Source organism: Ambystoma mexicanum, chromosome 7q (assembly GCF_040938575.1).
Source record: "Ambystoma mexicanum isolate Mex_15411 chromosome 7q, UKY_AmexF1_1, whole genome shotgun sequence".
In the NCBI taxonomy this organism is placed as follows: domain Eukaryota; kingdom Metazoa; phylum Chordata; class Amphibia; order Caudata; family Ambystomatidae; genus Ambystoma; species Ambystoma mexicanum.
Genome location: NC_090941.1, coordinates 679,623,381 through 679,649,199, shown reverse-complemented (window position 1 = coordinate 679,649,199; position 25,819 = coordinate 679,623,381). Strand labels below are relative to the sequence as shown.

The following is a 25,819-nucleotide window of genomic DNA, read 5'->3' as shown; positions in this document are numbered from 1 at the left end:
TGCACTCAGTGCACACACTGCAGAACTGTTCACTTCATTAGCTGCAGTCATGGAGTGAACACTGTAGGATGTGCTAACAAGCACCACACCCATGGAATCAACAATGTATGCAATGCTGACGAACCACACACAGAAGGCAACAATGTCAAACCTAATTGCAACCACGGCACATAGTGGTTGGTGCAAAGCCTCCACGGTACATCGAATTGGCTGCGGCCTTACCACATGCAACACACCGGTACACGCTGTATTACAATGTGCATGTCATGTGCAATGCACTCCCCTTCTGAAATTGATCTCCCATTAGTCACCATGGAAAGAGGTCTCTGCACCAGCTGTCCTGCCGTACCAAAGCCTGCCTGCATTCAGCACACATGTTAGTGGCCTGTGCAGAGACCTGCGAATTGGCACTGTACGGACGAATACTGCAAGCACAACAACGTCTTCGTCCCCTATTGACATAGCTCAGATGAATCACTTCTCACTCCCCCCACCCTTTCCATCCCTTCTTCCCACCATCACATTGTGTAATGTTTTCCAATGCACTCCCCTTCTACAAATCAGCTGCCACTAGTCACCACGGTAAGCGGTCGCGGCACGAGCTATCGCGCCGTAACAAAGGCTGCCTGCATTCAGCACACATGGTATTCACCTGTGCAGGACCCAGCGAATTGGCGCAGTACGCACGGATACTGCAGGCACACCAGTCTTCGTCCACTGTTAGGGAGAACTCTTTAAAATTTGCTATTTTAAAAAAGGTAGCAGGCGCTCCTCTCCAGTTTGCAGCACACGCTTTTTGCTCACTGTACCTTTCACAGATGGGAAATATCCATTTGCATATCAGTTTTTGTCCCGGCAATTCCTCTCTGAAAAAGAGCATTAACAGCAACCCCATACACATGTTTCAGCCTTGTTGGGCCTAATCAGTGAGGTGAAGCTGTGCCTCTGAGCAAAGTGAGCAGGGAGTCCATGTCTGGTTGCCCCCAGGTAACTTGGGGTGACCAGGGAAATGTCTTCTCTGTGAAAAGAACAGTTAGCTAAAGACTTGGTTGAGACTCTTCCAGGGGCCATCCACCCAAGAACAAGTCAATGGGCTGTGTTCGTGGTGGTAGTTTCCCAGACACCCCTCTCTTTTGCATACCAAGTAACTTTGGGTCTCACCCTAAATTACCAGGGGAATCCAGACGTGGACCCCTTGCTCACTGCTCTTAGAGAGGCACAGCTACCTGGAGAGAGTGTGACCTTTTTTCCCACTCATGTATTTTGACATGTGTTTTACTCTTGTGTTTCCTTTTGGTTATGGAGCAGTGGCACAGGGAAACCTTTTCAGGCTTTCCCAAGGTTTAAATCCCTCCTCTGGGATAAACTACTGTTTCCCAGAGAAAGTAAAGTGAAATTGACTTTATTAGTCTTTTTTAAATTCCTAGACCCAGCACACCCTATCTTACAATAGGGTGCTGGAGGGGTTACTTAGTATCCCCTGTGTCTAGATACTCGCGTAGCAGTCAAATGCTACCCTTTACTCTCAGAATGGCAGGTGTCAGTGGTTTTACAACAAACTACCATGATTTTTCCCCGACTGTGAACTCTTTGTAGCTCCGGTAACGTTACATCGCGGTAGCCATGTTCTTCAAGATGGCGCTTGGTCCTCCTTTGTTAAAACTGGCCCCGCTCTTCTTTTTCTTGCCATTTCTTTGTGGAAAGATCCTTCTAGAGTTTTTCTCTGCGCACCAAACCAGGTTTGGCCTCTTTGTTAATTCGCCTTTGGTGGGCTTCAGCAGTGAAGACCGCCTCTGGCGCCCGAGCGTCTTTGGTGGGCAGGAAGTGAGGGAGGGGCCCAAAACTCCCTGTGCTTAGTATCCTAGGAGACCCAAATGCACTCTGTGGTGATTGGCTGGCTGACTGTCCGGCAAGGACAGCCACCCTGCTGGGTGAGTGACAACTAGGCTGGAATGAATGAGAGAGAACTGAATAAAAGGCGAGTCTCTTGGCTTGGAAAGCAGAGTCGACCACTTGAGCGAAGGAATCGAAGAAGAGCTTGAAGAGGACGCCTGCTGCAACTCCTGGACCGTCGGTTTGCCCGGTGAAGCTCTACTGCAGGTCCGGATTGCCAAGTTCGCATCGACAGAGGAGCTTCTTCAAGGAATGAGTTCTCCCTTTGAGTTGGTGGGACCAATCAACTCCAAAATAAGCCACCTGGACACCCATCTCGGAGCTAGTTGAATTTGCTCAGAGTTGCTGAGAGTTGGGAGAGGGACACCAATTTGTGCGCGTTACTTACAGCCACTGAAATTGAAGTTTGCCAGTTGTGAGCTTTTGACTGTCCCAGTGCAGGATTCCCCCGACGTCCTCCCTCTTGTCCCCACGACTGAGGCCCAGGAACAGCGAGATCTGCAGGAACTGCCAGGAACAGAAAACATCATCTGCCTCTTTTTCTTCATTGTAAGGTACTTTAAAATAAGACTAAGAGTACTTGCCTCTCGCGGTGAAAGTGCTTGGAACCTTTGCAACTCACAGGCCTGATCAGTTTGTGACCCAACATATGATTCTTCTTTCTACAAACTACTTCTAAAAACTTTACTTACCAGAACCGCTTTATCCTATCCTAGACATTAGCCCATTGACTTTGGCCTAGCCTATTGAATTGAATCGACTCTTCTGGTGAACCCAAAGTATCTGCACTGGCTAAGAATAAGTGTAATCTTTTATGTTCTGATAACCTTTGCCTTTTACTCCTCTTGAAAAGTATTCTGAATGCCAACAGTAAGATATTTATGTCCCCAGCACCCTTGTTTATTAAAGTTACCTGTGGTTGTAGTTTGTGTCTGTGGGCCATCCCAAAAGGGTCTTAGCTGATTCAGAAACTTAGAGTGTACAGTATTGAAGTATATTTGTTTGTTATTATATGATTGCCTCCTAATTAATGTTTTATTACTGACTGATAAATAGATTAATACGTGTTTATTCAAGAAACCTTGAGTGTAAGAGCTTATTTGAACACCTGTGATTGTAAACCTCTAACATCATTACTGCTCTGTAACATCATTACTGCTCACATTTCCCCTCTTGAGATGAGCCTGGCTGCTCAACACGCTACCAAAACTGTGTAGTACAGACTTGTACCAAAGGTTGGATTTATTACACCTGCAGTCATAGTTGCTTGTAGTGTTCCCAGAGGGTACTGCATTCAAACTTTGCCTAACATCACACATCTCAGATGAACCACTTCTCTCTCCCACACCCTACCCATCCCTTCTTCCCACCACCACATGCCTTCCGTTATATTTCTCAGTCCCTTACGGCGCCGCACTGTCCACCGATACACCATGGCGGCATTTCCCAAAAATGTTGACGCACACCATGCTTCCCTCTGAGCGAACAGGGAAATGGGTCCGCGGAGCAGACAGATATCATTAATTTTTTGAGACGTGCATTTGAGTTCTTTGCAACAAAAGTACTGGTCGCATTTCCACCAAACACACAAAAGCACACTTTCGGAACTAAGCCGCCGCAAATATGGTGACCATCTGTCCAGCCGTTCGGGCTGTAGCCGTGCACAACATTTTTGCCCATTCAGTCTATGGAAAAAAAAGAGGATCCCCTATAACTACAACCCCCGCACGAAACCTCACCAAACTTGCCGAAAAAATGCAGAGGGGGCCATATACTTTTTTTTTTTTTTCTTTTTTTTTGGTGCAAAATTTGGTGAGGCTTCCTCCAGGGGGGGGGGGTGGATCAAAGTTATAAGCTGCTGAAAAAGTGATCCTCCTATGGGTTTAGCAACTTAACCATAACTACACGGCCGCTACTGCGGGCCGTGTAATATATTTGAGGCTTATGGAATCTGTTTAGATAACATGCTATGCATAGGCCGACATCTAGTGGAAGCTGCGAGTATTACAGATGTTGTTTTCGAAACTCGAAAAGGGACGTCCACAGGGCATGCCAGTAAACTATCCGTAGTGTGTCGTCCACTGTACCCATGGTTCTTTACGCATCGATGTCTCTCAGATTTTCTTTCCTCCATCATGAGCGGTCACTTCTCGCGGAGTACAAATTCCGGCTGACTTCATTTGCTTATGATAAGTTTAAATATAGTTAATCTTTCTGTCCTTTTCCTTTCCACATCGACGCAGTGGAAAAGACAAGACAGTGCCATCGGACGAAGTTTAGATTCGACAGACCCTTTCGGGCTTGGAAGGCACTTCGGGTCTAGGCCCTTACAGTAGGGAGAATGGGGGGGGGGCGGTCATTGTACAATTCATTTTCCCACCCTTTGTCACCCTGCTGCCTTTGCCAAACATGGATAGGACACCTTTCAAGTTTTGCCCCACATGTAATAAAAAGTTTCTGTGGATCTATAAAGAGTGTGTGCAACCTGTCTTACCTGTGATCACGACGAAGGGCACTGTCGAGCTTGCAAGCTCTTTAAACGTAAGACCCTTAAAGATCGTAGAACGAAGTGCTGGGCCCATCACACAATGCAGGCCGAGGCTGCCATTGACGTGGAGGGAGCCTCCAGTTATGGCATCATCGCAGTCTTTTCAGACGGCGAACGCGACGGGAAACAGCAAAGTTTCAGAGTGCAGGCCCCCGATTCTAAGAGATAGACTGACGGTACTGTTATGGGGACGACACCTGGCGGCAAGAGCACTACCCTTTCACACGCCACTAAACAAACATCCCGAGTCGACGTCGTCGACCAAACACCCAGATACGGCGTTTAGGTGGTAATCCGTAGATTCACTGTCCTCTGGGCATTTGAATTCCCCTTCGCCCCGGAAATGAAGACGCCACCCGTCAAACATTGACCGATCGTCGACAGACGAGGCAGAGGTCCATCCCACTGCCGAAAGTTGACAGCCTTTGTCCAAATTGGTAATGAGCACACAGACCAAAACATCTTCCTCTAAAAGTTCACTTCACAATGACAGTCCCAAAAGGACAGGTCTGCCCCTTCCAAATCTCGGAAGGAAAAATCTAACCCTTTCTAAGGAAGCTGTACTTGAAGGTTCCCTGGCTCAGGTACTACAAAATAAGGGCATACCCACACCTACACCCTTAGTCCAGCATCCTACTCCTCCTTAACCTGGAGTCATACCCAGTTCAGCCCAATGGACTGCAGAGGGCATAGATGGGGTAATGTCAAGAATGACCTTTTTTGCAAATTGTTTTGAGGAAAAACCTTCAGGCTCTCAAACTTCCAAATTACACCGCCTACTACTCAGGCTTCCGGCTCAAGGCCCTGAACTTCCACTCATCGGCCCCTGTCCTCATCCCAGCCACCAGCAACGAGGTCTTGTATGTCAGCTGATCTTTATGATATTAACACAGACACTGAAGGGGATAATGAGGACTACCAACACTCTGATCGTGATCAATACTATGATGGTGATGATGAAGAAGCAGAGGTGTATACTATGTCGTCACCAATTCAACATTATTCCCCAGTGCCTGATTCTCTGGTAGATAATCAGCCCCTATTCAACGACATTTTAATCAAGGCAGCTGAGCACTTCGGTATTCAAACACAGGAGACTCAGCAAGACCAGGATTTTGTCGAAGATATCCTGGGAAACAAAAAAAGCTGCCACCCAGTTCATCCCCATCTTAAAGTCTGTCCAGAGAAGAATCCAAACATCTCTGGAAACACCCAATCGAACACTGGCAGCAAACCCGCAGGTAGAAAAAAGTTTCCGCCCTGCGCCATCTGACCCTTTATCTATCAGGGGACAACTTAAGCCGGATTTGCTCGTTGTCACAACTACCCGAAAGAGGGCTGGGACACTACTAACCTCTTCAGAAACTCCCCCCAGATAAGGAGAGCAAGAAGCTCTATGCCATGGGAAGGAAAGATGCAATTTTGGCAGCGTTTCAAACTAGAATCGGCAACAATTCCACACTGTTGGTGAGCTATGATTGTCATAAATGGGATGAGATTTCTGCCCTGATTGACTCTGCTCCAGCTCCTTTAAAGTCTAAACTTGCCCTAGTCGCAGCGGAAGGCAAAGCCACTGCCAGCTGCATTCTCAAGAACAATCTTGACGCTGCCGATAATGTGGGCCGTATTATTGCAGAAGGAACCATTATCAAGCGCCACTCCACTCTTGGCTACACCAGTCTGGCTTTAAACTCGAGACCCAGGCAACGTTGCTCAACATGCCAGTGGAACCGACCATGCTTTTCGGCAAAGCGGTAGAGGCCGTTCTGAAATGAGCCAAAGAGGAATATGATACCCTCAAATCCCTTGGGCAACTGACTAATAACCTGGCCAGAGGTGGGGTCAGGGGAGGGGGGCCACAATTTTTGCAGTTTTCGTGGCCAAAATTCCCAAAGAGGCTCTGGATACGGACAAGGCCAAAATACATCATGGAAAAACCAGGGTCATTCGTACCATGGTTATCCAAGAGGCCAGGGCAGATCCCGCGGCCGGGGGAGAGCCTTCACATCTAGAGGTGGAGGAACACCTTCCAAACAATGACCGCCTGCTACAGGTCCCCTCCCATGCTTCCCCGATCAGGGGACGGATTTCACGCTTCACTCACGCATGGGAGGGAATAACCACAGACAAGGGGGTGCTATCAACAGTAGCGGGAGGTTGTGTGGAGCTCCTTGAAAAACCATTGAAGTATCTGCCGCGCCAAAGGAAGACAAAAAAGGAAGAACAGCTTATCCTGATGGAAGAAGTCAATGCGCTGCTTCTCAAAGACGCAATCGAGATTGGGCCGTCCAACGAGGTAAACGGGGGTATTCATTCAACATACTTCCTTGTGCCAAACTAAGATCTAACTATGCGCCCAGTATTAGACTTGCGCCCTGCCAACACTTATGTAAAGCCACAAAAATTCCACATGACAACGCTACAAGAAGTAATCCCCCTGCTAAAGCGAGGGTATTACATGGCAACAATGAATATGGAGGATGCCCATTTTCATATTTCGATGTTCCCAGCGCACAGAAAACTCTTGCGGTTCAAGGTAGAAAACCAGCACTACCAATTCAAGGTGCTACTCTTCGGAATAGCTTCAGCTCCAAGGGTACTCACCAAGTTACTGTCGGTGGCAGCAGCAAACCTTCGCAGAGAGGCAATCCCAGTGTACCCCTACCTAGACAACTGGCTGATCACAGGAGAAACAACCCATCTTTGCAAACAAAACCCGCAACAAACCATAAACCTTCTCTTCCAATTGGGTTTCTCAATAAACAAGAAAAAGTCAACCAAACACAACAAAACAGTTCCTAGGAGCTGTCTTAGACACAAGAGCAGGCTTAGCCTTTCCATCCTTGGAAAGAGTTCAAAACATGCTTACCCCAGTTTCAAGACGGTCTCCAGATAAGCGTACGCAAAGAAATGTGTTTGCTAGGCATGATGGCATCGTGCCTATATCTAGTCCCACATGCACGTCTGCGCATGCAACCGTTGCAGGAGTGGTTGGCGAAACAGTGGTTTCAGGCAGGCAGTCAGTGGGACGATCTAGTGGTCGTTTCACCAACACTAGTTCAGAACCTACGCTGGCGGTCAAGAGAAAACCTGTTAAAGGGAAAACCCTTCCACGATCCAGAAGTGCAAGCGATTGTTACAACAGACTCATCACTCTCCGGGTTGGCGGCTCATTACCTTCACCACACAGCACATGGTCTGTGGACTCGCATCACAGCACTGAACCACATCAACCTGTTGGAACTACTAGCAGTATTCAAAGCACTTCAAGCATTTGAAATGCAATTATCAAACTAGTTGGTTCTAATTCTAACCGACAGCACCACTGCAATGTTCTATATAAAAAAAACAGGGGGACACGGCCTCTCCAAGTTTGCCCGAGTTGGCGCAGAAAATATGGAAATGGGCACTCAGACGGGGGGATATACCTATCCTCAACACGTTCCAGGGGTACTCGACACTCTAGTAGACTCTCTGAGCAGAGATCCCCTACCAGAGGAACACGAGTGGCAGCTAGACCCAAGTGTCGTAGACCACCTCTTCTCTCAATGGGGTTACCCCACACTAGACTTGTTTGCAAGGAAAAGTGCATAACAATGTACTCGCCTGCTTTATTTCTCCTTATTATCTTGATGTACGTTTGATGTTGCTAGTTGATACACTATTCTTTTAGTTCTAACTACCTTGTGTATATATAAAATCACTTTTTTTTTTTACATAACTAAGGGTGTAAGTATTTCTTTGGAGGTCATTGCTCGGAAGAAAGTGACGTGAGTAAGCAGATAAGCATAACTATACAGGGTCATGCGAAATCTGATGACTTAACGGCCAGCCTTCACACAAGAAGCCTCCCCCAAGAAGTAGCACAAAACTGGCAATGGCTGGCAGCAACACTGAATAGTAACCAACCACAATAACGCCAGAAGGAGCTTGCCCCTCAGCAATGTTCATTAGGCTCCTGGAACACGCAAGGCTTTTGTCACCTGTTTAACAGTGAGTGGTTGGGTGACCTGTCTATTGCCTGTTTACAGGAGACTTGGCTAAGTAACACTCCGACTGTAATGGGCTTTCAGATCGCTGCAAACCCTGCCATACACCCTGAAAAGGGGCGCCCAATGGCCGGACTTATAACGTTGGTAAGAAGTGCATCTGGCTTCAACATTTCCAACTCTGTAAACCACTCTCCTTTTATCCAAGAATCAACAATCACCAGAACTGATTGTGTGTCTCTAGTAATTGATCAAATGACGATCATTAACGTATACTGGAATCATGGAAGAGCGGGGAAGGAAGAGTTTATTGATGCGCACTCTACCATTATAGACTGCCTACTTGTGGACCAAAAGGGCTCCAACATAATACTCTGCGGGGACCTGAACATGGACCACTTCCACGCTAGGACATCTTTGGTAAAAAATGTATCGTCGAAATGGACGAAAGAATTGCGTGCAAGAAACATGCAAATGCTGAATGGCCACACTCAAGGTGACATACCGCCGGCCCCGACATGGAACAACGGGAGCCAAGGCTCCATAATCGACTATATATTTGTCTCAGCAGACTTTCACAAACGAGTGACAACACTGAAAGTGACTCCAAAAGAAAGCAGCGACCATGACATGCTAATCATGGAATTCACAAATTCTATACAAAACGTTGGCTCCAAATGGCCGCAAAAGATTAAAGTAGAATCAAATAGAGTGAGGCTAAGGTTAGCTGAGGAAGAGGTCGTGCAGATATCCAACCAATACTGCATGGGAGGAACCACGCTTGATTATGCAGGCCTATTGGTCAACTTCATAACAAATAACGGTGGCCTAAAACACTTGACCATAAAACATTGCTTTGATCTAGACATACTGAAACAGAAACAACTGATGAGGCGCATTATTGGACAAGCTCAGACAGCCGATAAGGCCACCTGCACAGTAGCGAAGAAAGCCGCCAAACAGCGTTATAAAAATTGGATCAAAACACATAAATGCACAATGATGCAACAAGACTCGGAGCGTATGTTAGAAAGTCTCCAAAATAAGAACACTAGACTTTTGGAACATCATTAACGACGCACAAGCTCCCCAGGCCGCTCTTCAAGCATCTATGGTTCCAGAACCAGTGTGGATTGCCCACTTTAACGACTTATACAAAAAGAACTCAAAAACAACTGCCTTACCTGTCCCAATTAAAACTAAATGGGCCCTAACATTTCACAAAGACGACATTGTAAGCATACAAAGCTAACAACTCACGTGCACCTGGGCCGGATGACCTGACAAACTTTACGCTCAAGCAACATCCGGAGTTATGGGCCAACCTTTGCGTGGCCCTTTTTCAGAGGGTAAACGACCAAGGTCAAACGCCAAACTCATGGAAATCGGCCTTGATTGTGCCGGTGTATAAAAAGGGAGATAGAGCTTGCCCAAAAAACTACCGACCAATCGCCTTACTTGACGTCTTGGGAAAGATCTACGCAACTATGCTACAAGTCAGGTTAGTCAAGTGGGCTACACGATCAAACCATGTCGACATCAGACAGACTGGTTTTGTAAAACACGTCGGATGTTCGCTCAATCTATTGCTGCTGAACTTACTGAAAATGGAGGCAATCGGATCACAAACAGTTGTATACCTTGCCTTCATTGACTTCTCTTACGCTTTCGACACGATAGATCGCGAACTGTTATTGAAAAAACTGAGTACATGGGGCTGTCGCGATGAACTTTTGGCTGCAATAAAAGATCTACACACCGGCACCTCTGTCAGAGTAAGATTAGACCAAATCGGCACTTTGTCACCACCGATCGAAACATTTAAGGGAGTCAAACAGGGTTGTCCTCTGGCAGCCGCTATATTCAGTTTGTTTATATCTGACATCGGCAATTATATCAAGGCCGTACGATCTTTCCCGCCAAAGATGCATGGATCCAATCTGAGTTGGCTCTTGTATGCAGATGACCTCATACTATTGGACTTAACACCAATCGGTCTGCAAAGAAAAATGAACGCAGTACAGCAATACGTGGTCGAAAACCACTTACTCATTAACACAAAGAAATGTGAAATCCTTGCGCTGAAAAACCTTAAAAGTGGTCAGAGAAGAACGAAAAGAGCCAATCTTGGTTTATGGGACAAGAAAAACCTCTGATATCACCTAGTGTAAAATAAGTTGGAATGATCATTAGCTCTAGTCTTAACGACGATCCATGGACAACAGCGACAAAACGTAAATGTAAATCAAGCCCTAGTGCTAAGGAAAAGATTCGGGAGGTTTTTCCTCAAAGCAGTCCTTCGATTTTACCAACAAAAAGTAATACTAGCCCTAACATACGGGGCGGAAAATGCTTTGGGCTGTTCATGGGAGATGTGGTCAACGCTTGAGAACACCTTCTGGACAAAAGTTCTGGGTATAACGAAAGGCACTTCGATGGCTTCAATCAGGTATGAACTATCACTAATCTCTATTCACGCACGAGTATGTTGGAGTCTGTTATCCTTATACCGGAAAACAAAAGCTTGCGAACAAATTCCGCAATTTGCCATTTTTCATAATGCAGACTTGTCAGCCCCAGATGTTCTGGCCATGTGGTTGAAAGGCTGTGAAAGCTTAATGTCAGAGTATGACATCAAACCAGAGCTGCTACAGGGAAATCCGGATGCAGCAAAACTAAAATTGTGGCGCTTAGACTGGGAGTCGACATGCTCCGACAGAGGGGCCTCGACGCTACTGAGCGAAGTGCCCCCGGAGGCTCGGGCATTCAACAGCTTGCAAAAATATATTAAATTATTTCCAGATCCAAATGCAAGGAGGTTGTTCATGTGCTTTCGGCTTAACATGTTTAAAACCAAAGAACGCTTGAGAGCATGGTCAGCTAACGCGAACTTGAACCCTATGTGTCGATGCTGTGCTCAGGAACCTGAAACTCTAAAACATCTGGTGCTATTCTGCCCAAACCTATGTACTGAGAGAACCTGACTCCTGGGTACCTGGGGAGAGTGGGATCTATCCCTCAACGCAGAGTGGTGGCAACACATGTTCAGCAGAACAGACCTGAAATTGATACTGCCGCTGACAAACTTTTTGGCGATAATTGAAAAGCATTTATAGGTCTAATGTGTTGGACTATAAGAGATGTAATGAGGACTAATGAATGATCTTATTTTAAAGGTTTGTACGTAAACCAATAAAATTAATTAATAAAAAAAAGATTTCTTTGGAACTGTGTATGTTTTTCTATGTACTGATTTACAACTCACATTCCTCCTTCCAAAATAAGCCTGGAAGCTCTGCCACTCTACCAACCTTGGGTAGTACAGGTCTATACAAGAAGTTGGGGCCCTATAACCAAGGGCTAAGTTTTATAGGGTCAAATCCCAATTGTACTTTAGAAAAACCTACCTAACAGGGGCCTACATGCAAGGCTTAGTGGGAGGCCTTTACAGAGCAGATGCTCAAGATGTTTAAAAAAGCGGGTGCGGGGGACCCCTCGAAGCAGCAGGCTATGGTGGCGTCCGGTGACCCCAGCCCCAAGCTGACCAGTGTGACAACACCAAAGCCCTCGGGCTCTGCGCCGAGTGGGGTCTCGGTGCCAACAACCAATGTGCACCAGGCGCCGAACCGCCTTTCAACACCTATGGACACAGTACCATAGTTATTGGCGCCGATAGCCAAACTTTCATATGTACTGCAGCCGTGAACCAAGGATTTGGACAAAATGGCAACAATTTTCGATGACAATGACGACCAGATGTCATGTGGCTTCAATCCTGCTTATGCAGGTGCTGAAGGCAGAGATTTATTTTCGCTGCTCAGGAAGATTTAGTCTCCTAAACTGAGGTCCTCCATGATGCCAGTGGGCTGGACTGGACCCTTCCCTCGACTTGGAGATGCAGCAGACTCACCCTTATGCACATGCCAATGCCAAAGACCATGCCACGGTGGAAAGGGTGGTGGCTACCCTAGGTTGGAGTGCCCCGGCCAGGCCTTTGTCAGACTAAGAGCTCACAGATATTCTGGAGGAAAGGACCCTCTACTTAGAGGGCCATGCCTTTCGATGTGGCTATTGCCTACCCCATCGCCACCTTATGGCAGAGGCCGTGCACCACTCCCCTGGTCAATTTAGACTTCACAAAGAAGTATTGGCCGGCAAGGGGAGACCTAGTCTCTCGCTCTCCACTCGCCCTACGTCCGAGGGATTAATGGTGCAGGTGGCCACTGTTAACACTAGGTGAGCCACATCCACACTCCCTACGGACTCCCTATGGATAGGACAGGAAAGGAAAGGAAAGGTTGACACCCCCGCCAAGGTGTGCTCTTTGGGAAGTATGGCTCTTAAGTCTGTTAAGGCGTCCTGCGCATTCGCCCAGTACATGTTTGGCTTGTACGGTGTTAGGGAGAATTCTCAAAAATGTGCTAATTTCCTTCATCTTAGAGACCCTCAGCAACTTTGCTGTATTTTGAGGACTTGATTTTCTTTACCTGGAGAGAGTGTGACCCTTTTCCCCCACTCTCTCATGTATTTTGATATGTGTTTTACCCTTGTGTTTCCTTTGGTGATGGAGTCTAACCAACTCCATAGGCATCATCTTTTCATTTGTCACACAGCCCCCTCAGTGCAGTGGCAAAGGGAAGCCTTTCAGGCTTTCCCAAGGCTTAAATACCTTCTCTGGGATAAACTACTGTTTCCCAGAGTAAGTAAAGTGACATTGACTTTACTAGTCTTTTTTAAATTCCTAGACCCAGCACACCCTATCTTTCAATAGAGTGCTGGAGGGGTTACTTGGTATCCTTAGATACTCCTGTATCATTCAAGTGCTACCCTTTCCTCTCAGAATGGCTGTTGGCAGTGGGATTACAACGAACTACCATGATTTTTACCGACCGCAAACTATTCGTAGCTCCGGTAACGTTAAATCGCGGGAGCATGTTTTTCAAGATGGCGCCGAAGCCTGCTTTGTTAAAACAGGTCATGGTCTTCTTTCTTTGCCATTTCTTTGTGAAAACTCCTGGACCATTGGTTTGCTCGGTGAAGCCCTGCTGCAGGTCTGAATCGCCAAGTTTGCATCGACGGAGAAGCCCTGCAAAGGATGACTTCTCCCCTTTTGAGTTGGTAGGAGCAATCAACTCCCAAATAAGCCACCTGGACACCCATCTCAGAGCTTGTTGAATTTCCTCAGAGTTCCTGCAGGAAACCGTAGAGCCAGGGAGAGGGACACCAGATTGTGTGCATTGCTTGTAAACTGGCCTAAAGCGTTTGGAAGATCCTCTGGACTCCCACGATGTCGGACTGAACGAGCCTGACCCGCTTCAGCTGAGTGCAGGACCTCAGAAGCGAGGACAGTCCACCTTGACAGCCTGGACCAGCGTTGTTACCAGTGTGGTAGTTGAAACGCGAAACCGCCACTGAAATTGAAGTTTGCCAGTTGCCAGCTTTTGACTGTCCCAGTGCAGTGCAGGAGTCCCCCGACGTCCTCCCTCTTGTCCCCACGACTGAGGCCCGGGAACAGCGAGATCTGCAGGAATTTCCAGGAACAGAAGTCATCAGCTACCTCTTTTTCTTCATTGTAAGGTACTGTAAAACAAGATTGAGAGAACTTATCTCACTGCGAAAGTGCTTGAAACTTTTGCAACTCACAGGCCTAATCAGCTGTGACCCAAAATATGATTCTTCTTTTTACAAACTACTTCTGAGAACTTGTGCAGAGACTTTTTCGTTTACTTACCAGAACAGCTTTATCTTATCGACTTTGGCCTAGCCAATTGGATTGACTCTTCTGGTGAACTCTAAGTATTTGCACTGTCTAAGAATAATTGTGGTCTTTTATGTTCTGACAACCTTTGCCTTTTACTCCTCTTGAAAAGTATTCTGAATGCCAGCAGTATTAGTCCATGTCCCCAGCGTCCTTGTCACTAGTCACCTGTGGGTGTAGGTTGTGTTTGTGGGCCATCCCAATAGGGTCTTGTCTGATTCAGAAACGTAAGTGTAAATAATTGAAATATATTTGTTACTATATGATTGCCTCCTTCTAATGAATGTTTTATAACTGACTGATAAATCCCTAAGTATTTATCCAAGAAACCTTGTGTATGAGTTTATTTCTACAATCTGAGCTTGTAGACATCTGTGTATCATTACTGCTCACATTCCCCTCTTGAGATAAGCCTGGCTGCACAACACTCTATCAAAACTGTGTAGTACAGACTTGTACCAAAGTTTAGTTTGCTTACACCTGTAGTCCTAGTTGTGTGTAGTGTTCCCAGAGGGTACTGCATACAAACTTCGCCTAACATACAGCTATCGGGGAAGCCACTCAGTACATTCCTGAAGGGGAGATGAGGAGGGCTTCCAAAGGATTGTGCATTATGGGAAGGAGGTGGACTGGACGTTGCGGACTGCATATATCTTCACACAGAAATGTAAGGACTCAAAGTTGGCCGCAAAGTTTCTGGGCCTAGCTGTCTAGCAGCTGGCAAAACCTGCCTTTGACATCGCCTCAAGGAGAAGAGGTTACAGGTGTTGTGTTCCATTAGCCAGGAAGGCTCGCTTCCTGCAACCCAAGTAGGGGCAGAGGCGTTTCCTCTCATCCGGAAGTGGCAGGGGGGCCTCCAGATGCCAGCAGACGGCAGCAGCCACTTGGGAGGGAGGTGAGGGCTCAGTCCTTGAAGCCGCTTTGATTTCTCTTGCCCCCTACCCCCCTGTTTCCCTGGTTGGAGGACGGATAGGCAAGCACTGGCCCTAATGGCGGGATATTTTCTCGGATGCCTGGGCACTCCAGGTCATCCAGTGGGATTACTTTCTGCTTTTCTTAAAAGGCTGCCGGACAGGCCACCCACTTCCTCCCCAGCAACCAGAACAGGAGAACCAGGAAGGGCTGCAAGCCCTGCTTTTGATGGGTGCTGTGGAAGAGGTACCTCCCGAGCAGAGCGGATCGGGCTGGTATTTTCTGGTACCCAAGAAAGGGTGAGTACTCCATCCCATCTTGGACCTTAGTGCCTTGAACAAGTTCCTGAGAAAAGAGAAGTTCAAGGTGGTGACATTGTGAGAGATTCTCCACGCTCTCAGATTTCAAGACTGGCTGGTGTCTCCTGTGTCAGGCAGATGATTCAGCTGATCCAGTGCCACAGTACGGCCTCCTGCATCTTTCCTGTGCGTGAGGCCAGACTGCGGAGGTTGTCTCTATAATTGCTCCTGTGGGGGCCAATGGTCACAGTATTTTATCAGTTAAGACATTCTAAAAGTGTCCAGCTCAGTGACCAAAAATCTCTCTTGGTGGGCCAGCAGCGAGAACTGGCGTGGGAACCTTTCTGGCCACTGTGGCACAGGCCAGGGTGGTTACGGATGCATCACTGAAAGGTTGGGTTGCTCAGGTAAGCGGCCTTTGGTCTGTGATAGCTTAATGGCACATCAACAGGCTGGAACTGCGAGCGATCAGGTTAGCCCTGAAAGCTTTTGCACCCTCTCTAAAAGCGGAGCACGTCATGATCATGACGGACAATACAGTGGTCCTGCAGTACCTGAACAAGCAAAGTGGCTTGCGCTCCCCTTTGCAGAGAGACTATGCAGATGTGGTTCTGATTTTATAGAATCTGATCTGTTTCAGCAATACATCTGGAAGGGACAGTTAATAGATTGGCGGACGCTCTTCAGGCAGAGCACAGCCTCTCACTAGTGGGAAGTGTGCCAGGAAATCCTAGAGTAGGTCTTCTCTCAGTGGGGTACCCCAGTGGTGGAAGTGCAGACCATATTGGAACTTCAATCTCCACTATGATTTCCCTCAGATTGCTGTCATTCTGTGGGTTCTCAGGAGGTTGAGGTTCCGAGCAACCCTGATCTTGATTGACCCGTATTGGGCAAGGAGAACATAGTACTCTGAGCTTTTGCACTTGGCCATGCGCCAACCCCTCTGGTTGCCTCTGCAGTCATATTTCCGATCTCAGTCGGAAGGTCGAGTACTCCACCCGAAACCGGAATCCCTCAACCTACATGCCTGGCTCTTACATCCGTAATACCTCCAGGTACATGCGTGGCTCTTGAGAGGATGAGATATGATGACTGGGACCTCTTGGAGCAGATACTTGAGGGTGCTGCTGGTTGCACGTAGACCGGATTGATGTATGCATGCAGGTGGAGGGAGATTCGAGGCATGGTGCAGGGAAAGCGAGATTAACCCTATTTGGATCCACCCCCTAATCTCCCCCCCTCCCCCCCACTACAGCGATGGAGTTCCTTCTGCCACTGGCCTTCAGGTTGCCACAGTACGAGGATTCTTGGCGGCGTTGTCTGTGTTCCAACGGTCTACGGATTAAGGGTCTTTCTTTACGATCCCGGTGATGGCCCAATTCCTGAAGGGCCTTGTGAATAGGTTTGTGCCTGTTCCCTTTGTTGACCTAGACTGGGACCTTAACTTGGTTCTCACTTTCCTCCTGGTGGCTCACTTTAATCCTTTGCACTCTTGCTCGATTAGTTTACTCACTTTAAAGACTGCTTTCTTGGTGGCCATTATGTCTGCCAGACTGGTCAGTGAGCTGCAGGCCCTGTTATGTAAGCCACCATTTCTCCTTTTTTTTTCTGGGCGAAGGTTTCTTTGGGTGACTGGAGTTTTTACCCAAAGTGGTCTCAGAGTTCCATTTGTCCCAGGCTATTGACCTGCCAGTTTTCTACCCGCCTCTGCCCACCCCCCCCTCCAAGGAGGAGCAGTGGTTCCATAGGCTAGACCCGACAAGGGTTTTATGTTGGGAGAATGGCGGAATTTAAGAAAGTGGACCGACGGACGTGGTCTTCTCGCTGGCGAGAAAGGGTTGGCTGTCTCCAAGCAAACCATCTCTAGGTGGATCACACGCTGCATTTCAGAATGTTACCTCAATGCAGGGAAGGAGTTCTCTTCGGGCATCGGAGCCCACTCCACAAGGGGGGTGGCTTCCTCTTCGGCCCTGCAAAGGGGTGTTGCCAGTGAGAGCCATCTGCCGAACGGCAACTTGGTCCTCGCTTAATATCATCACCAAGCACTTCTGCCTGGATGTAGCCGTGGGGCTCATGCTCGTTTTGGGAGATAGGTTTTATGTTTCCTCGTGCAGGGACTTTCATCCCGCCTTATTCACACATACTGCTTGGAGAGTCTATCTGATGAGGAATCTGTGGGAGAAAGGCAATCTATTGAAGGAGAAATTACTTACCCTAATGTTCTTTCTATGAATTCTTCCCCCGCTGATTCCTCATCACCCTCCCATCCTACCCTGCTATGAAAGTGTCTGTAGTTAATCACTAACTTCTCTTTAGTAGAAAGAGGTGAGCTCTCGTTTAAAGGGCTTACGTTGAACCTATGAGTGTGTTTCCACATTCTTTGTGTGATCCCTCTTCCTCACGGTTCTGAAAAGAATAAAAGAAAACCGTGGCTAGGTTTTTTTTTTTCACTACGAGTTGTGGCTGTTCGGCTGAATCTTTGAATTCTTCCTCTGCAGCAGCTGAGCTTGGAGGGGAGGGAGGGAGTTGGAACTGAGGTACAAGGGTGTAGTGATGCAGTATACGTACGAAGACCACTGCATGTAGGCAAGGCGGATCGTCTGAGACGAGGTGCACTACGCCCCCTTTTTTAAAGTTTTCCGAGCAGTTGACGGCGGAATAGATATCTATCTGATGAGGAATCTGTGTAAGAAGAATCCATACCAGGAGCATTCCAGTAAGTTATTTCTCTATTGCTATATAACAGCATGCCCTTTCTCTTTCTGGTGCACCTCGAGATAGCCGCCAGGTGGACTCGTATGGATGCATGAGCTAGAGCCTGTTTAGCTAAGTAGAGTAGCTATGGAAGCAGCTGTTTTGGTTGCACCTGGAGTTGTTGTTTTTCACACCAAGCACACAAACCTTTCCATTTGAGGTTATATGATTTATTGGTGCCAGGAACCCTGGCCGCTGACCATATCTTTGTAGTCCTGAGTTATGGAGCCTTTTTGCTTGTGAAATGACATTGTGTTGAGTCACGGTGGCACACCTGTCCCAAGTACATGTTAGAAAACTATCCACAGTGGTCCTAGTATTGCCAGAAGTGAACCTTCTAATGTTATGCAATTGTGCATTGCTTATCAGTCACTCCTAAACTATTACATGCACATCTTATAACCTTAGATTGAAAATCGTGTTTTTTATTTTTCAGAGATAGTAAAGCACTGAAAGATGAAAATCTGCCTGTACTTATCTGCCAAGATGTGGACGCTTTCCAGTAAGTAGAATGACCCCACACTCCTCCCTGATCTGTTTTGAACCTGTGTTGGACTTTACAGCCTAAAATCTAGGTAGCTGTTACAAAACCAAAGACCCTGTCCTTTTTCAAAATGTCTTACTGCGTCTCAGACAAAATTAGGTACTCCCTCATTCATGTGGTAATCTCATACTCTGCAGAAAGTAAGACCTATTTAGCATCTGTTCCACATACATTTCATGAACCAAATAAATTCATAGCAGATAAAATGTTTGTTTCTCAAGAATGACGATCAATCAGAAATTAATCTGATCAAATGTCATCAAGCTGTGTTTGTGTTGCAGTAGACAAGGATGGTGCTCACTGGGATCTCTCAAGAGCAGGCAAAGCTAACCTACTGGTGATCAACATTATGTGATAGTTATAGCAACTCTTGCAGATGCAAATAATGTATTTGTTAGGAAAGATTTTATTTTTGCTTTTTTCCTCCCATAGACTCTGACCTGACATTTTGGAGGCAAGTTAAGCCTTCTGCTTTACTTACCTTGCTTTGTGCTCAATTTTATGGTGAGACTGATGTGCTGAATCGAGGAATGCGTCCCTTCTCCCCAAGGGGGAGCCTCTACCCTTGAGGCTAGGGAGGTGAGCCCGCTTCACAAGACCCACGCTAGGGGTTTGGACAATTGGAACCTAACTGCGAGAGACTTCCCCCTTATGGGACGAGACTACTGTTTCTTTGAGTAACTCCCAAAGCCATTCCCCATGGTAGTATACATGGGACTGTCTGACTCGAAGAACAACATAAAATCCGGACACTTGGCTGAAGGCAAAACTAAAATATGTTGTTGTTAGCAGGAAAAGGGTGCTGTCTCTTTAAAGAGAGACATCCACTCGATTGGGATAAGTGTACTGAAAAAGGACACTCTGAGCCAAGGAGAGGGAGAACGACGCAAGCAGGGGATGCCTCCTTAACACGTAGCACCTGAAAGGAGTCTACAAGAGCTGCAGAGCCTGCGACTTTGAGTTGTTCTGACAGCCAAAATGGAGCGCTGGAGCGCCAGCATTCACCCGCAACGAGAGACTGGAGAGAAAAGTATGTACAACCCGGTAGTGGTGTGACCTTGGTGACTTCGCAGTGGGCAGCGTGCCCGTCTAATGGCACCGAAACCACTCCAAACAAATAGCTTACCCGATAACAGGACACCAAGTGAGAGAGGATCAAGAATGGCAACTCTGTTGAAGGGAACAGACAGAGAAGCAGAACAAACCAGAACAACCAGAGTGAGTGTAGGCCCTGTAGAAGTTCCCCTGTAAGACCCGAGGTAACGGGAGGGACGCCAGGGAATCGTTATTTATCAGGAGAAACCCACCCCAGTGAAATTGACGAAGTCTTGAATGCAAAGTTAATGAAGTTGAACTTGGATAATGTATTGGAGAGAATCGTGCTTAAGCCTGAGTGGAAGGTCATTAAAACCTGGGTACAAATACCCTGGGAAGAGTGGGAAAGTAACCTACATAGGAGGAAGTAAAGAATGTGCTAACAGGAAGAGAGACTATTCCACTGAGTGAAAAGGAGTTCTGATTAAAAGTGAAAGAAAGATCATTAAGTTTCAAACACCAATACCTTCGGAAGAGGGGAAAATATCCAATATCCTAAGAAGTAGGGAAGAGTGGAACAATACAGGAAAAGAGTATACTAATGAGAAGAAGAAAGTGTAAGGGTGTAGAAGCATGAGACTGACCAACTGGGTGGCATGTAGTTTGTTATAGACGTTTATTTAAAACCAAAAGAAAAGGTAAACCCTAACAATCCCTATCTCTAAAAGGGGTTTCCCTGCCTATAATTAACTAAGGTTTCTGTCAGGAGGTTGTGTCAAAAGTGAATGGTCCACTGTTGTCATAAACCTATCCGCTTCCTTTACACTCTAAATCAACTAATGAGAAAAAGGATGATGATCTTGCTTCAGAAGAGTGATTCTTTATTCTGGATGATACCTCCACTTTCACTCGTAGGGCAAAATAAAATGTTCTGCGTCAAGGGCATAACGGCAAAACAAGGTCTCAAACGTTCATTGGACTGACTCTCCACCAAGGCACAAAAAATAGAATATAAAGTCCCTTCTCTTCATAATGTTCACATCTCCTGAGGGAATGTTTCCCTTCCCCAGATCTTTCTCGAGTTTCTTAGGATGCTAAGAGAATTGCTTCCTTCTCTTGGCTGTCTCAGAATGTTCACACCACACCAGGGGGCATGACTCACTTTCCCTGGTTTCAGACTTTGTTTTACCACCGACCTGGTTTTTCACTTGGCCAGGAATTACTATTACAATGCTCCTAAGTGTGTCAAGGGTAACGCTTCCCTCACTTTTGGACTCAGTCAGCCTGACTTGACTCCCTTCGCTGTCAAGGCACTAACTTTTAAGATTGATGTGGCTACTTTAATGGGTGTGGGTCCCAGACTTGCATGCACATTCCACCTGGTATATTCTCCTGCCAGTTACTGTTATTAGGCAGATCAATGTAGATGCTCTTTTGGGTGCGGTCCCCCACACTCAGTCCACCTGGTATACTGGTACTGTGACTATAATGGTGGCCTTGATCGCCTTTGAGTGTATATCCCCGACTCTCACTTTCTTCTTTCCACGTTCAGTCTGTTACAGGCTCGTCCTGCTCCCCCCCGATACCAGTGCTCATCCAGCTCCCTCACACCGTCTCAGGCATTCCAGGTACTCGGACACAAATAATACACAAGAGATGAGAAGTGGGGTGAAAAGCGCTGTAATGCTAACGCAGACCAGTGCTTGGGAGGGCTGCATATGGTTCTGGCCAGGCCTGGCTCATCCTTGTGTACATTGGAGCAGCTACATATTATTCTTTGCCCATTAAAAATGTATTATAACAAGGTGATTTCGCTGAACGGGGGGGGGGAGTCGAGGGGGGAGGAGAGGAGGGAGGAAGAAAGTACATTTCGTAACTGCAGCCTGTTTCTGCGAGGCAGCCTCTAGCAGCCTTGGGACTTGAGCCAGCAGCGTCATAAATGTGTACTTCTCAGGAGGGGCTGTTCATGCCCGTCTCTGAGGATTCAAAGCATTCGACAACTCTGCGATGGCCTGGCTTGAGTGTTCAGCTGTAGGCCAGTCTATCTGCATTAGGTGTATTTCAAGAAACCAAAAGAAAGTGCAGAATCAGAAATGTAACATGTGCCCACTTTTTTTCTCTCCTCATTTTATCTATGTATCGCTGACCAAAGTTTTGCACTAATTCTGCATAAAGCACACTGCAATAAACCTATTCTGATGCATAAAAACTCAATAAGGAAGCAAAGAAATCAAACTAAGACTTATTTTTGTCTTAACTCATCTAAAGCCATTCATTCACTGTACTGTATTGCATGAGCACCCCTGCCTACTAGCATCAGCCATAACCTAGGGTGTATCTAAAACAACAAAAACGGGCATAACTACATGTCCTGCATTTTCTAGCTCGGAATATCTGTCACTTTCAGCAGCACCCCCTTCATGCGTCTGTCATGTTTGTTTGTACTGTGAAAGCCAATGTTTCTCCTACTTTTGAGTATACAGTCAGCCTCTAGTACCTCCCAGTCCCTAGATGCAACCGCAGTCCGTGTCAGCAGCAACTTGTCAGTGCTTGTCATATTTTTCCCAAATAGCAGTGTTAGGCAAGGTTGTATGCAGTACCCTTTGGGTGCACTAAAACAACCCTGACTACAGGTAATAGGAAACCCAACCTTTGGTCTAAGCTTGTACTACAGTTTGGTAGCGTGTTGAGCAGCAAGGCTTATCTCAAGAGGGGTCATTGTGAGTTTTTAGGGGGTTACACAGGGATTCACAGTGCCAAATATTTTATTAAACACTTACTCACAAGGTTTCTTGAATGAACAATTATTTATCAGTCAGTTAGGGTACGCCTTCTTCTGAAGTGGGCAATATAACAGTAACACTCAAATATACTTCATGAAATACACACTCTTAATATCTCTAAATCAGTGAATACCCTTTTGCGATGGCCCACAGACACAGCTTACACCCTCAGGTGACTTCAGTAGCTAGGGAGCTGGGAACATTAATATATCACTGTTGCATTTAGAATCATTTAGGAGTAAGCCAAATTAAAATGTTATTAGAACATTCAAGAGACCACACATATTCTTATTCTTAAGCAGGCAAATCTTCTACTCCCAAGTCTAATTTGCTTGTGGCCCAACATTTGATTCTTCTTTTCTTCAAAGACTTCTAAAACATTGTGCAAAGACTTTTTCATTTACCTACCAGAGGTGCTTCATCCCATATAAGATTTTGGCCCATTGACTTTGGCTTAGCCTATTGTATTGAATGACTCTTTCTGGGGGGATCCAAAAGTATTTGCTTGTTTAATAATAATTGTGGTCGCTTGTATGTTTTAAATAATATTTTCCTTTGACATCTTACTCCATGATTTGAAATGCAACAGTGATGTATCAATGTCCCCAGCACCCTAGCAATTGAAGTCACCTGAGGGTGTAGGTAGTGTCTGTGGGCCACCCCCAAAGGGTAACTACTGATTTAGAGCTATTAAGAGTGTATTTCATGAAGTGTATTTGAGTGTTACTGTTATATTGCTCCCTTCTTAAGAAGGCTTATTTTGACTAATACATTAATTGTTATTCAAGGAACCTTGCGTGTATGAGTTTATTTGAATACTTGTAACTGTAAATCTCTGTGTAACTCCACTACAGCGCACATTGACCCCTCTTGAGATATGCCTGGCTGCTCAACATGCTACCAAAACTGTGCAGTACAAGCGTATACCAAAGGTTGGGTTTCCTACACCTGTAAGGAGTTGTTTGTAGTGTTCCCAGAGGGTACTGTATACAAACTTTGCCTAACAGAGACTATGATTAACTTGTACGCTTTCACAACTTCTTATACTCTCAGGGTAGGGGTCCCATCCCCTTGACTCTAGTTTCCCTTCAATTTCCCAGCTTCTACACATTGCTTTGCTCCCCTTTCACCTCCCCTTGCGTACCTGTCTCTATGGGCCGAAGTGCTCTTGTGGCTTCTGTAATGCTTCTGGCCCACCTCAGTGTTTTTGCCATTCAGCGGTAATCCTGATGCTTGTAGCAGCTGCGTGAGGCAAATTGTCTCCCAGCATTCGTGCATCCTGCTCTGCACATTCACTGTCCCAACAGGCCACCAGGAGCTGCTGCTTCTTCCTTCATAGAATGTCCTTACACACAGGAACCCTCCTTGTGGTGGTCGTTCTCCCTTTGCAGTGTCCCGGACTGCCTTCTCTCCCGTGATTCCTTCTCTGGACTCCTGGTTCCTCTCGGCAGGGCTCGACGTTAGTCTGAGTCCTTCCTCAGTTTTTATGCACACCAAGTCCATATTGACTAAACTGCTCACATTGGTTTTGCAGGGTATTCCTTAGTACTCTGCTCCTCTTCCTCGTCTCAGTACTAAATGGATCAGTCTCCCAACATCGAACACAGTTCATCATGGTCTTGGTATTAGGAAGGGGAACTTTATATGGGCAGTCGCTACTCTTCCTCGTCCCAGTACTAAATGAGTCATTCCCCCAGGAATTGATAGAGCCCTTCTTTATCTTGGTATTGTGAGGAGGAACTCTTTTCTGACAGTCCTTGCTGTTCCTCTTCCCAGTACTTCCTGTGCTGAAGTATAAGAGAAACGCATGGGATCAGTGGGAATGGTACTAGTATGGGTTGGTGAGGAAGGTGGGCTAGGGTAAGGTGGGTTGTGGGGATAACATGACCTTCCCAGGTCATCTCTAATCCCATAGGGGGTTTCCCCTCCCCACCTGCTGTGTACCACACTGTAGGGGAGGAGTGGTCCAAAAGACCCCCCCTTGCCTACACCTCCACCCCAGGTGAGGGCCATGGCTCATCGGGCGTCCCCTCCTTACCACCAGGGCCCAGGTGGTGGATGGCTCACCTGCTGAAGACATTGCCCGCACGTATAGAATTTAGCTAGGCCTCAGAAACCATTTTGTCTACTAAAAATGGTGTGAGCTCAGCGCACTGTAGCGCGGCCCCCACCTTCGGAAAGTTTCAGTTATCCCTGTCGCCGCGGCACCCTGGCAGATCCGCTGCGAGCCCGTTCCCACGAACAAGACGGACATGAGCTAGCGTAATACACTAACATTGTAACAGTTCACCTTCCGCAGTGTATCATCGCTCCCAGCATGACCCGGCCAGCAGGCCTGGGCAATGAAAAGAACAGTAAAATGGTCATCAGATGGCAGAAAGTCTCTACATATTAATGCCAAGACCACTTGCAAAGTATGCTTTTCTCCACAAAATCTCTTATATTACAAAAGCCTGTAAAATGTATAAACATAAGAAAGCATGCTTCCATGATATAAGCAATGGCGAGCCCACACCATTGCAGTTGGGTGCTAATAAAAAAGGAGCGTTCCAGGGATCTATTTGTCACGTGTATCACTGGGAAACCTACCCTCCATGGTTTTGCGCCATAACCGAGCTAATGCTGCTAGAGTACACGAGAAGCCATACTGTGGACTCATGTGAAGGATGCGCGAGAATGCACTTGTCATGTGTATGTCTAAGCCCCTTATGTGCCACCACCGTCACGTACAGTGGCGGGTCATTTTCTATGTACTCCACCAACCTGACTACTACCTCACTTACTGCAAATGTATATGCATATAACTAAATACTGTAGTTGTTAAAACATAGTGTACGAATACGGTGCTCAGACTGGGTATAATTGAGACACATCCAGCAAAGTTGAAATGCATGTTTTAAAGTGATTTGAATAAGTATTATAGAGTGTTCAAATGTTTGATGTTTTTACCTAAAGTCGGCAACACACGAGGGAGATACCTTTGTGATTACGTGCAAGGCCATTCCCCCTCCCACCCTGCGAAGGCTGCCAAAACATGAGAGCAGAGGCCCGCGCCGCGCTGCTCCACCTCCCCCAACCAGACTGGAGCCGCTTCAAAGATTAGTAGCCCCCTCTGCAGCACCCAAGGCCGCGGCCCGCCACCTGCATTATTTACAGCACAGCAGTAAACCTCTGCCTGAACACACACTTCCAAAGGCGCCCCCTCGTAAACCCCATAACCCACCGGATCATCTTAGACTTATGGCCCTGTGCAATCAGGACACCCAACACTTTGACAACACACAGCGGCACATCCATAACAACT

General features: G+C 46.6%; 1 protein-coding gene across 2 annotated transcripts in view; it reads left to right on the top strand.

Annotated features, from left to right (window-relative positions):
- The window catches only part of NUP58 (nucleoporin 58), an 891,091-nt gene that overhangs the window by 199,560 nt on the left and 665,712 nt on the right, over nt 1–25,819 (top strand). For both annotated transcript variants that reach the window (XM_069640546.1, XM_069640545.1), the window contains exon 8: nt 18,590–18,655. In XM_069640546.1, coding sequence (XP_069496647.1) covers nt 18,590–18,655 — 66 coding nt within the window. The remainder of the gene's footprint in view (nt 1–18,589; nt 18,656–25,819) is intronic.